Source organism: Molossus molossus, unplaced genomic scaffold (genome assembly GCF_014108415.1).
Source record: "Molossus molossus isolate mMolMol1 unplaced genomic scaffold, mMolMol1.p scaffold_m16_p_5, whole genome shotgun sequence".
NCBI classification, from domain to species: domain Eukaryota; kingdom Metazoa; phylum Chordata; class Mammalia; order Chiroptera; family Molossidae; genus Molossus; species Molossus molossus.
Window position 1 is genome coordinate 107,561,009 of NW_023425388.1, and position 13,222 is coordinate 107,574,230.

At 37.3% G+C, this 13,222-nt stretch overlaps 1 protein-coding gene across 5 annotated transcripts in view; it reads right to left on the reverse strand.

Annotated features, from left to right (window-relative positions):
* ATR (ATR serine/threonine kinase) overlaps positions 1-13,222 on the reverse strand; it is a 126,981-nt gene that overhangs the window by 112,759 nt on the left and 1,000 nt on the right. For all 5 annotated transcript variants that reach the window (XM_036242270.1, XM_036242272.1, XM_036242271.1 and 2 more), the window contains exons 2-6: positions 8,831-8,922; positions 7,611-7,760; positions 4,139-5,016; positions 3,150-3,328; positions 1,477-1,668 (exon numbers count right to left, since the gene is read on the reverse strand). In XM_036242270.1, coding sequence (XP_036098163.1) covers positions 1,477-1,668; positions 3,150-3,328; positions 4,139-5,016; positions 7,611-7,760; positions 8,831-8,922 — 1,491 coding nt within the window. The remainder of the gene's footprint in view (positions 1-1,476; positions 1,669-3,149; positions 3,329-4,138; positions 5,017-7,610; positions 7,761-8,830; positions 8,923-13,222) is intronic.

A 13,222-nucleotide genomic window follows, 5' to 3' on the forward strand; every position in this document is an offset into this window, starting at 1 on the left:
TCGATGTGAGAGAAACACATCAACTGGTTGGCCAGGGATGTACTGCAACCGAGGTACGTGCCCTTGACTAGAATCGAACCCATGATCATTGGTCCACGGCTGATGCTCTACCGCTGAGCCAAACCAGCCAGAGAATCAATATAGTTTCTTTAAGATCTCCTCCATAATTTTGTACTCGCTAGTTAAAAGAGTGAATCAGGGCAAAATAGTAACAGATACGTAGATTACTGCACAGGGAATATATTCAATAAATAATAACCTTGTATGGGGCCAAGTGGGTACTTGAAACACTCTGTAAAGTATATCTTTTCTAGCCACTATGCTGTACATCTGAAAATAATACAAAATAATACTGAATGTAAACTGTAATTAAAAAAAAAAAAGAATCCAAAAATACAGAATGATCATGTAAAAAACTAATAAAGAGTATTGGTCTATTAATGTGGCACTAAAAGTATGACTAAATCTTCAGAGAGAGAGCCCTCCCTATTGTTTCTTCTGATAGAATAAATTAACCTATATTAAAAATACTGAACCAAGCCCTGGCTGGTTTGGCTCAGTGGTAAGAGCGTCGGCCCGTGGACTGAGTCACAGGTTCAATTCCAGTCAGGGGCATGTACCTCGGTTGTGGTTAGGTCCCCAGCTCTGGTCAGGGTTGTGCGGGAGGCAACCAATTGATGTGTCTCTCTCACATCGATGTTACTCTCCTCTCTCTCTCTCCCTCTCTCCCTCCCACTCTATCTGAAGGTAAATGGAAAAATATCCTCTAGTGAGGATTAAAAAAAAATACTGAACCAAAAATATACCACTAATGAGTTCCAAATTCCTATTCTTATTATCAAAGGCAAATGTTCTTTTAACCTGTTTGACTAAAAGATCATTGGCTTTTGGGTTGCATAAAGTATTCTGTTACTTTCTAAACATGTATGCCCAGGAAAGTTAGTTTTGACTTCAGAACCCCGCAAAATGCCTCAATTTCTAATTTGTAAAGTAGGCATCAGAGCATTTACCTCACAGAATTGTTATAAAAATTCATTGTTATGTATAGTACTTACCACATTGCATTTAGCAAGTGCTCAATAAAAAACAAATTCCTGCCCTGGCCGGTTTGGCTCAGCGGTTGGAGCGTCGGCCTGCGGTACAGAGAGACCCGGGTTCGGTTCCCGCTAAGGGCACGTACCTCGGTTGCAGTTTGTCCCCGGCCCTGGTTGGTCGTGCGGGTAGCAGCCACTCGATGTGTCCCTTCACATCGATGTTTCTCTCTCTCTCTCTCTTCCTCTCTCTCCCTCCCGCTCTATCTGAACAAAAAATGGAAAAATGTCCTCGAGTGAGGATAAAAAAAAAAAAAAAATTCCTTTTCTGTTTTACCAAAAAGTTTGTGTTCTAAGGTCACACAAATCAAGTGAATGAGGTCTCCTAAACAATATATCCAAATTTATTACTGGAAACCCACCCAGAAAATACAAGTTGCTTTACCAGTCCATGCTTTGAGGAGAACAATGAACAGTACACAGAGCAGCCAGTTGTAGGACAACAGCAATTCCTTCTAAAGTCTCAATAACAGGATTCTTTAGACTACTGTAGTCAAGGAAAATCTGAAGGGATTCAGCTTTCTGTTTCAGTGCACTCCATAATGTACTCTTCTTGTTCATATCCACATGATTAATTCTGTAATCATAACCACAGTATAAATATATTTCTATTTAATGCAAATTTGGTTCAAATGTATAATACTTAAAACAAAATATGCAATGTCAAGTATTTAAATTTATCCTAAGATTTAAAACAACTTTCAGCGCTGTCTAAAATATGGGAATTCTTTGGCCACATGAAAAAAAAATTATTTGTTCACTTTGTTTTTTAATCCTCACCCAAGGATATTTTTTTTCTATTTATCTTCAGATAGAAAGGGAGGGAGAGCCCTGGCCAGTTTGGCTCAGCGGTTAGAGCGTCGACCTGCGGTCCCGAGAGGCCCGGGTTCGGTTCCCGCTAAGGGCGCGTACCTCGGTAAGGGCGTGTACCTCGGTTGCAGTTTGTCCCCGGCCCTGGTTGGTCGTGCGGGTGGCAGCCACTCGATGTGTCCCTTTCACATCGATGTTTCTCTCTCTCTCTCTCTCTCTGTTCCTGTCTCTCCCTCCCACTCTACCAGAACAAAAAAAAAAAAGGAAAACTGTCCTCGGGTGAGGATAAAAAAAAAAAAAGAAAGAAAGGGAGGGAGAAAAAGGGAGAGAGAGAGAAACATCGACGAGAGAGGGACACATCGACTGATTGCCTCCCGCAGGGCCCATGACTCATTGGTCCCCCAGCCGATGTTCCAAACACTAAGCCAAACCAGCCAGGGCCACTTTTTTTTAAAATCCTCATCTGAGGATATTTTTCCATTCATCTTCAGATAGAGTAGGAGGGAGGGAAAGAAAAAGAGAGAGAAACATCAAGATGAGAGGGACACATCAACTGGCAGCCTCCCGCAGGGCCCCAACCAGGGCCGGGGACCGAACTGCAACCAAGGCATGTGCCCTTGACCAGAATCAAAACCACAACTCTTTGGTCCTCGGGGACGACACTTTAACCACTGAGCCAAACCAGCTAAGGCAATTTGTTCACATTTTTAAAAATTGCTATTAGACGTGTAGTCTCAAAGCTTTTTCATATATTAATAAGTTAAACTAGCCAGGCAAATAAAGACTTTTAAAAGTCTTATAAGTAACCATATTCAGCCATGAAATTTTCCATACTACTACTATTAAAATATTTTAAGCATTCCTTTGACTACCTTTAGAAAGAACAAATGTTATTTGCATATTTAAGTTGAAGTACTTAACTAATGGCAATTATTAAGAGTAAAGAAAGCCCTGGCCAGTTTTGCTCAGCGGTTAGAGCGTCGGCCTGCAGTCCGGAGAGACCCGGGTTTAGTTCCCGCGAAGGGCGCGTACCTCAGTTGCAGTTTGTCCCCAGTCTGGGTTGGTCGTGGGTTGGCCCCTCGATGTGTCCCTTTCACATCGATGTTTCTCTCTCTCTCTCTCTCTCTCCCTTCCACTCTATCTGAACAAAAAAATGGAAAAATGTCCTTGGGTGAGGATAAGGAAAAAAAAAAAAGAGTAAATAAAGTTTTAATAAATGATTAAATAAAAACTAAATGAAGGTCATACTCCTCAGTCTGATTTGTTGCTCTTCTGGAAGAGTTTAGAGATGAGCTGAGCCGACGCCTTTTGGGGGATATTCCATCATTTTTAGTGCTGAGGTTTTCCTGTTGAATTTGGCACTGAACCTCCTCAATAATTTCCATGCTTTCCATTTTTAAGGCTGCATAAAGTGGGCCCAACAAATACTAAGAAAGCAAAAATAATTTCAAAAAGTATCTCTTAAAAAATGTTTATATTATTCATATACAGCAAAAATGCATTAGGTATTAATCATAAGTTTTCTAATAAGGTAAGCTATTTCTGGAGTTTCATCAGGCAAAACAAAGACCTAAGTTAATCTATATTATCTCACAGTCTACATATAGTTCTATATCTAGAACTATGGTTCCCTAGTCTATAACAAATTCTTCTCCCTATAACTTGTTTTTCCCTCTATCAAAATGCCACAAAAAATTCTATAAGGGAATCACTAACTTCTTTCATACTAAAAGTCTAGCAAGTATTATAGATAAAATAAACTGAAATATTTAATCAAGTTACTGCATATCTGACTATTTTATTGTACTACCCATCTCCCCCAGTCCAAATAGAAAAGGGCGTAAGTTAGCATGACTAGTACTATGTACCCTTAGGTTTTCTAAGTTATTGATTATAACCTGTCAAAGATAAATCTATGCTATTGCACAAAGTTTATGTAATTAAGTTGTTACCTGGCCCCCTTTCATTAATAATGTAACAAACATGCATATACTTCACAAATTGTACTTTAAAACATTCAACTTTGGTGGTTTGTTACCAAGTTAGTGAACAAATTCTTCTAAAATCAAAGTAAAAATCCATTATAGGGAGCCAAAGTAGATTATGAACATCATCTCATTCTAAATGTACATTATTATTTAAAACATTCTATTTTCTCATTTTTATATCTTATATATATGCATATACAAATTATGAAAAAAATACATACTTAACAAGTAACCTAAAAAACGACTTACCTCTGCATCTACCTGAACACCAAGCACATCTACAAGCGCTCTACAAATATTCCTCACATAAACCTTCCTAACTTGTAAAGCAGAGTCATACCCAGCTGGCACATATTTAAGGAAATACTGCAGTAAGTGGCAAAAAGCTCCTTTCAGCAAATCAGACTTAAGCCACATAAGCACACCATTTTCAAATATGACACAGAGTTTTTCCAGCAGCATATTTAAATATACAGGTTCAATATTTCTATAAGCTTCTGCTTCAAAGGGGAATAGTGTCTTTATCAGCTTTGATAATGGCTCTTCATAGAGTTTCAATTCGTCAGGATCCATTTCTACAAGATGTTTTAATAATTCTAAAAATGAGCTGAAAAAAGTGCTTGCCAGTTGTGCTGGAAGTCCTCCAAGCTCAAAAAGTTCAGTTAAAAGGCTAATTGCCAAGGATTTAATTTTTGGACTACCATACTCCAGCAGAACACAACCTATCCGCCAAAGTAAGAGTTCTTGCCTTCTAAAAAACACAATTGCAATAATACGAATAAGAACTGTTAATAAAGTGACTTCAATAAATTCTAAATTTTGCATGTTCATGAACTGCAAAGGAGCTGGTTGCAAATATCCCACATGTTCATCTAATTGACTTAAAAATCGGCTAACTACCACTGGCCATTCCACCAAGTGTCCCATTGCATTTCTTCTGTGGAGGTAAGTCAAGTCTTCAAAAAGATGTAATAATTCCTTTGTCAGTACTCCAAAAATAGCAGGACTCTTGCTTTTAAAAAGAAATAATAATGAGCAGATGACTTCACAGATTTTCTTGTGTAACATATGACAGGATGGAGTTGCAGCAATCCGCAGAAGTCTTCTTATTATCCAATTACTGAAGTCTTTGAAACAAACAAAAAAGATATTAAGTACATCAGAAATACTAATTAATTTGCTAAATGCTTGATAATTTATTTTTAAAGTACAAACTTCCCTAACAAAATAGTCTAAAACATTCCCTATATAATAGAAATAGAGTAATTTTGAATATCAATTCTGGAGTCAACAGACAAGGTCCTAACTTTCCACTTACTAGTTGTGTGAACTTTTCATTTATTTGAACCTCTAATTTCATCTATGAAAGAGGAATAATGAAATCTACTTTATGGGTTACCTTGAGGACCAAATAAGATAATACATGTAAAATTCTCAGCATAGTGCCTGAAGTTAAATAAACACTCAATAAATAGTAGTTAGAGTTAATATAGTTATTAAAAATAAGGATAAAGTCTACAGTATTTACTGAGTGGCAACTTTGTCCCAAGTGCACAAGAACAAATCAGTCATAGTCCTGTCCTCATAAGTCCTATAATATGATTTCTTAAACTTTTTGACTAAAGCTAAGAGATACACTTTATATTATGACCTGGAATACATAGGCATATTTATCTAAATGTATGAAACAAAAAGTTTCATGAAATAGTATTTATTCTGATTATATGAAGTGTATTATGATACTTTCTAGTATTAAATTTCATCTTGACAACCCACTAATGGGACACGACCTATTTTTTTAAATATATTTTTATTGATTTTTTAGAGAGAGGGCAAGAGAGAGAGAGAGAGACATCGATGTAAGAGAGAAACATTGATTGGCTGCCTCCTGCATGCCCCTGCTGGGGATTGAGCCCACAAGTGGGATATGTGACCTGACTAGAAATGGAACCAGGACCTCTCAGTCCATGGGAAGACACTCAATTCACTGAACCACACTAGCCGGGCAATGACCTATTATTTAAAAAACAGTGTGGCAAAGAATATAGAAATACAGGTCTTTATAATGCAATTTTAAGACCACCATGACAGAAGAAATGCAGAACACTCTGTATTAAGAGTATTAAGAAGGAGCAACGAAGCCAGTTCAAAGCCAGGCAGTCAGGAGTAGTGGTCAGAAACGGCTTTTGGAGGACATGCTATCAAAGTTGAGTCTTGAAATTCAAGCAAAAATTTTTTAAATACTCTGTGCATAGCCCTGCCAGTTTGGCTCAGTGGTTACAGCGTTGGCCTGTGGATCGGGAAGTCCCGAATTCAGTTCCCGCTAAGAATATGTACCTCAGTTGCAGTTTGTCCCCGGCCTCGGTTGGGGTCGTGTGGGTGGCAACCAGTTGATGTGTCTCTCTCACATTGATGTGAGAAATCTCTCTCTCTCTCTCCCTTCCTCCCTCCCATTCTATCTAAAGATAAATGCAAAAATGTCCTTGGGTGAGGATTAAAAAAATAAATAAATAAATAAATAAATACTCTGTGCATAGTATATTAGAAAAAAAAAAAAGATATCTGCTTTACATGTCTTTAGGAGCAAGCCAATAAAAGGACAAGTAGTGGAAAAAATAAGGATAAAGTCTTTAAAAAAAACAACCTTAAACATCTAGAATAGGTGTCAGCAAATTCATCTTATTTTATTTTTTATTGAATTTATTGGAGTGACATTGGTTAATAAAAGTATATAGGTTTCAGGTATACAGTTCTATAATACATTATCTGTATATTGTATTATAGTTTCCACCTCAAGTCAAGTTTCCTTCCATGATCATTTATCCCCCCTTAACCTCTTCTACCTCCTGCCACCTCCTTTTCCTCTGGTAATCACCATACTGTTGTCTGTGTCTATGACGGGCTTTTTTTGTGGTTGCAGGGCTTGGTAAAAATAAAAAAAGGTAAAGGGTTTGAGAAAAAAAACAACAACAAAACAAAAAGAAAACCCAGCAAACTCCTTTTTTTTAATCCTCAGCCTAGGATATATTTTTATTGATTTGAGAGAGAGAGAGAGAGAGAGAGAGAGAGAGAAAGAGAAAAATAGATGTGTGAGAGAGACATGGATTGGCTGTCCCTCCCACCTACCCCTATACGCACCTTGACAAGGAATCGAACCCCCAGTCTAGGTATGTGCCCTAATCAGGAATCGAACCCACAACCTTTCAGTGTATGGGATGACGTTCCAACCAACTGAGCCACCCGACCAGGATGCAAACTGATGCTTAAAGAGCCAGATAAGTTCAAGGGCCGTGTGGTCTCCATGTCAACTACTCAGTGTTCTCAATGTTGTCTTTTCAGCAGTCACAAACAATAAGTAAATGAGTGAGCACTGCTGTATTACAATAAATATTGTTTACTATTTACAAAAACAAGCAGCTACCCTGTGGGCCTTTGTTTGCTAATGCCTAACCTAGAAGAAAGAGATTACCAAAACCAGAAAAAAGAAAACAGCTGAAGTATTCAATGGCAAATAAACAAATTTGATTACTTCTGCTCCATTATTCATAACATATGAAACAATAAGATTCAGAAAATAAAACTAACCATTACCATTTTGCTCTCTCAATTTCTAGCAAATCTGACTGAAATATGTCTATTAATATATGTGTTAGACTTCAGAGAGAAGAAGGTAGGTTTCAGAAAACAGACTGCAAATGAACGTACAAATAGCAGGACTTACCAATACAACTTCCTTTGTCCTCATTTTGCCCATGGCTTCCATTCACATTTACAAACATAAGTGGGGAGGACTTCATGATATGTTGGATAAAATCAAGCAACATCACAGAGGTTGGCTGAGAGTCAGTTTTCTTTACAAGTTCTAGAGCAACTGAAAATACAAGATTCATTTTAAAGAGTTGTAACAAATTAAACAACATTGTGCTAAGAAACTAGACTTTGGTGACCATAATTATAGTACTCATGCTAAACTGATGGGGCTAATCACTACAACCCTACCTTTCTAATTTTAAAGGTTTAATAATCATGCTCTATTACACATCCATTCACCAAGTATGTACTATAAGCCTTCAATATGGCTGGCAACTGTGCTAAAATCTGCAGATAAAAAGAAAAATCTCACAATCAGGTGATGCAGACAAACTAATAATTATACTACATATGTTCATTGCACTAATCCAGACTAAAGAAAAAAAGTGTGTTTTGGGAAGATGCCATAAAGGTGTTGATTCCTAGATGATGAAGAGTTAATAAGGCAGAAGGAGGATAGGCTAGTGGTTTAAACAGAAGTAGCACCATATGAAAACACACCATGCAAATGTTCAGTAGTTCTTTGTTATTATGAGCAACTCATAATTTTACTGATTTAAAAAAGAAAGAGTAAATAACTATCAAAAGTCATAAAATCTGTGCCAAATTTGCAATCAACCTTATAAACCATGAACCAAACTGCACTCTATATTACCCTCCAATGTAATTTTAACAGATTTGACAGATGTGACACTATTCTCACGAAGTTTTAATCTGTCTTTTAGATTGCCACAGATAGGAAACACAAACAGAAGTTGAATCAGCAACTTACAAAGTCACCCGTCTTTTTACGGAATTTGTTGTTTCTCAACTACTGGCACAAGACCTAGCTAAAATAGAGTCCACATCATTGGAACTGGCCAAATATTTTTTATCTATAATAATATCTTATTCAAAGAACTCATAGTAAGCAGCAGAAAATCTAGATGACAAATAGGAGAACAGACTTCTTTTAAAAGCCTAATACACATTATATAACAAGTACTGTAAATAATTTGCATAAAAATAGTAACTATCATAAATACTAACTCTATAAAACTATATGGAGAAAAAAGCTTGCAAAATGTTGTATATATGAAAAAGAAAACAATTAAATTTATCAAGTTTATATTAGAAATAATTATTTCTTACCAACATTTACATCTGTAAGTATTCGGTCAATAAACTGACATAGAATTTGTCTTGGCTTCTGTACAACTGTATTATAGTCCTCCGGACTGGCACTAAAATACAAATAAAAAGTTTTTAATCCTTAAAGGGAGTCATAATTTCATTTGTAAAAAATTCTCTAAAGTTGAAATTATCAAGTGTGTTTAATTTTAATGTTGACATCCACAATATTCTTTTGTTTAAAAATAAAGAAAAATCTGCCCTGGCCGGTTTGGCTCAGCGGTTAGAGCATCGGCCTGTGGTCCGGAGAGACCCGGGTTCAGTTCCCGCTAAGGGCGCGTACCTCGGTTGCAGTTTGTCCCCGGCCCTGGTTGGTTGTGCGGGTGGCGACCACTCGATGTGTCCCTTTCACATTGATGTTTCTCTCTCTCTCTTCCTCTCTCTCCCTCCCACTCTACCTAAACAAAAAATGAAAAAATGTCCTCGGGTGAGGATGATTAAAAATAAAGAAAAATCTAAATACATGTTACCAATTTACAAGGGAAAAAAGAACATGCTAAATAATACCACAAGCATCTAATGTGCAAAACCTAAACTGCCCTGCCCAATATGGTAGCCAATGGCCACATGTAGTAGGTATTCAGCACTTGGATTCTGAATATTTGATACAAAAAATAGTGTAACATGTCATTAATAATTTTATGTTAATTACATGTTGAAATGTTATCTGGATATATTACTGAGTGAAAAAAGATACATTAAAAATTAATTGCACCTATTTCCTTTTACTTTCTATAATGTAGCAACTAGAACATTTAAATTACATATGTATTGCCCTGGCCAGTGTGGCTCAATTGGTTGGGCCTCATCCTGTGCACCAAAAGGTTGCCGGTTCGATTCTGGATCAGGGCACATGCCTGGGTTGCAGGCTCGATGCCCAGTGGGGGGCATGTAGGAGACTGCCAATCGATGTTTCATTCTCATATTGATGTTTCTCTCTCCCTCTCTCCCCTTCCTCTCTCTCTAAAAACCAATACAAAATCTTAAATAAAATAACATATCTGACTTGCATTATGTTTCTACTGAGTGGAGCTGATTTACACTTTTAAAAATCTACAGAACACAGTTTCTTCAACAACTCAACTCCAAGAAAAAGGTAGAGGTTGCAAAATAAGAAATGCTCATTCTCCCATGAATTTCTTTATTTTGATAGTATCCATAATGAATAATTAATTCACCTTTTTAAAAACCTAATTTAAGAAAATTACACAAATATCCCGGCCAGTGTGGCTCAGTAGCTGAACATCAACCTATGCACCAAGAGGTTGTGGTTTGATTCCCAGTCAGGGCACATGCCCAGGTTGTCAGCTCGATTCCCAGTAACAAGCATGTGAAGAGGCAGCTGATTAATGTTGATGCTTCTCTCCCTCATCAGTGTTTCTCTCCCTCTCCCTTCCTGTCACTCTAAAAAAAAAAAATCAATAAAAACATTATAAAAATTACACAAATAAAACATGCGTGCGTTATCTTCATACAAAATAAAGCTTATAGGAAACTGACCACAAACCACAATCCTAGTTCCTCTCCCCATACACCTTCTCATTCTCACTTTAAAATGACACTTGACAAATTACACTTGGTTTATGACAAAATCTTCTGACATCTAAAACAGATATTTGTACACTCATGCTCATAGGAGCATTATTCACAATAGCCTAAAGGTAGAAGGAACCCAAGTGTCTATGGAGGGATGAATGCACAAAATAAGGTACATAAATAAATACAATGGAATATTATTCAGCCTAAAAAAGGAAGGAAATTCTGACACGTTACAACACAGAAAAACTGTAACAACATGCAAAGTGAAATAAGTCAGTCACAAAGACAAATGATTCAACATATATGACATTAGTCGAATTAATAGAGACAGAAAGTAGAATGATGGTTTCCAGGGGCTGCAGGGAGGGGGAAATGGGGAATTCTTTCTGTTTCTCTGGCCCCCTTTCCCTTCTCTTTCATGGCTTCTATAGTCTTAACTTAGGAATGTCTCTTTGGCTTATTATTTATGATTTGCATTCATACCCAAGGCTTCAATTACTACAAGCTCTAGTTGTGGCAGATTATATAGTCTCTATGAATGTCAGTTTCCTCATATACTAATTAAGGTTTAATATCCCTAGTGGCTCATGTTGCTACTCAGACCCTTATCTCCCTACTCTGTTTCATTTAGTATTTTAATAGCAACTATCACTATCTGAAAATACCTTGTGATTACAGTTATTTTAAATGGGAAGGTCAGAGAAGGCCCCTCCAAAATAGATCTGCATGGTACTAGCCAGTGTTCTGCTAGAAGAAAAGAAACAGCAAGTGCAGAGGACTGAAGGAAGAAATGGCCTTGGTGAATACAAAAAATAAGGCCAATATTACTGGAGTACAGTGAGCAAGGGAGAAATACAAGGCCATGAGGTCAGAGGCAGGCAGAGGTCAGAGGCAGGCAGAGGCCAGATTATACAGGAATACAGAGGACTTGATAAAAAATTAAGGTTTTATTCTAAGTATGCTAGAAAGCCAAAGGAAGATTTTGAACAAGGGAGTAATATTATATAATCTACAACATGATTTACAGTTGTAAAAATCACTTTGATTGCTGAGTGCGAAATCCATTGTAAATGAGTAAAAATGGAAATGGAGAGATAAACTGAGAAGTTGTTGTAATAGTCCAAATAAGAAATTATGGTGGTAGCACTGGACATGAGAAGTGTATTTTAAAAGAAGTGTTGACATGACTTGCTAATGGATTATTAGGAATAAGAGAAAGAATCAAGGATAACTCCTAGGGCTTTGGTTGGTACACTTACAATAACCTGGGGTAAGGAATAGTAAAGCAGGAGATAGGTTAATTTTCATTTCTGGGTGTAGAAGTTGAGTTATCAGCATACAGATGCCATATAAAGTCATGGGACTAGACAGAGTTACTGAGTAAGAGAGTGAAGATGAAAAAAAGGACCTAGGATGCAGCCCAAATGCATACAGGGAGTGAAGAATGATTCCTAGAGTTCTGGTTTGGAAAAATGGGTGAACATGGTATCACTTACTGAAATATCCCTATCTCAGTGAATAAAAGGAATTTTAAAAAGGGGGGAGGGCCTTGGGGAGGTGGGGATATGAGAAGAATTTGTACTGCATATGTTAAGTCTTAACTGCATACAGGACAACTAAGTAAAACTGCCAGTATACAGTTGTATATATGATTTGGCAAAACACATCTGGAGTCACTAAACAACAGATGGTAGTTGAAGAAAGAGAATGGATGAAATAACCCGGAAAGACCATGCAGAGAAAAGAGTGCTAAGAGCAGAACACAGTGGAACAAAACTTATGCCTGATAGAGGAAGATGAGCCCACACATTAGAACTGTGACATCTCACTTTTTTCAGAAATCTAATTGCCACAGTCAATTAAAGAAAAACAAACTTGGGAGAAAAGGCCTTGAAGATGTAAATCTGAAACGGCTCTGTTATCTCTTTGCCTTTGATTCTTCAACTTCTGTGACTCTGTTTCTTAACATAGTTGCCATATTCTGTATCGTGGACATACTGTGAGATTGAATAAGCTTGAATGAAGCAGTTACAATTTAAAAGTCATGCCTTGGCCGGTTTGGCTCAGCGGTTAGAGTGTCGGCCTGCGGTCCTGAGAGACCCGGGTTCGGTTCCGCTAAGGGCGCGTATCTGGGTTGCAGTTTGTCCCCAGCCCTGGTCGGTCGTGCGGGTGGCAGCCACTCGATGTGTCCCTTTCACATCGATGTTTCTCTCTCTCTCTCTGTTCCTCTCTCTCCCTCCCACTCTACCTGAACAAAAAATGGAAAAATGTCCTCGGGTGAGGATAAAAAATAAATAAATAAATAAAAGTCATAACAATTACGAACTATTATCAGACAATTCTCTGTGGGTCAGTTTTCTATTCATTCTTTTAGAATGGCTACAAATGAATGAAATGAAAGGTAACTGTTGATGAAAGAGACTATAAATAAATCCAACATACTATGAGCTTTGCATTGAGCCTGAAAAAAGAAATCTGTACATCACCTTCCTAAAATGAGCACTCCTATTCATCTTCTTTTAGAAAGGTAGATGTTCCTTCACAAAACATCAATACAAAGTATGTTTGCGGTACTCACGCAAAGCGAAAAAATTTATACATGCAAAAATAGAATGATTTGGTTAAGTATGATGCCTTCATTTTTCCTGTGCCTTACGTAATTAAGGACGACTAAATGTCCTTGTACAACTGCACCGAAAAATCAAAGGGAATTAACTATGCCACTGACTTCGTGCCCGTTTTGACTGTGCGCGCTAAGTTTTCAAACAGTTTAAGAAATTGTAAAACAACTGTTCCAACTGACAGTTCAGTGCA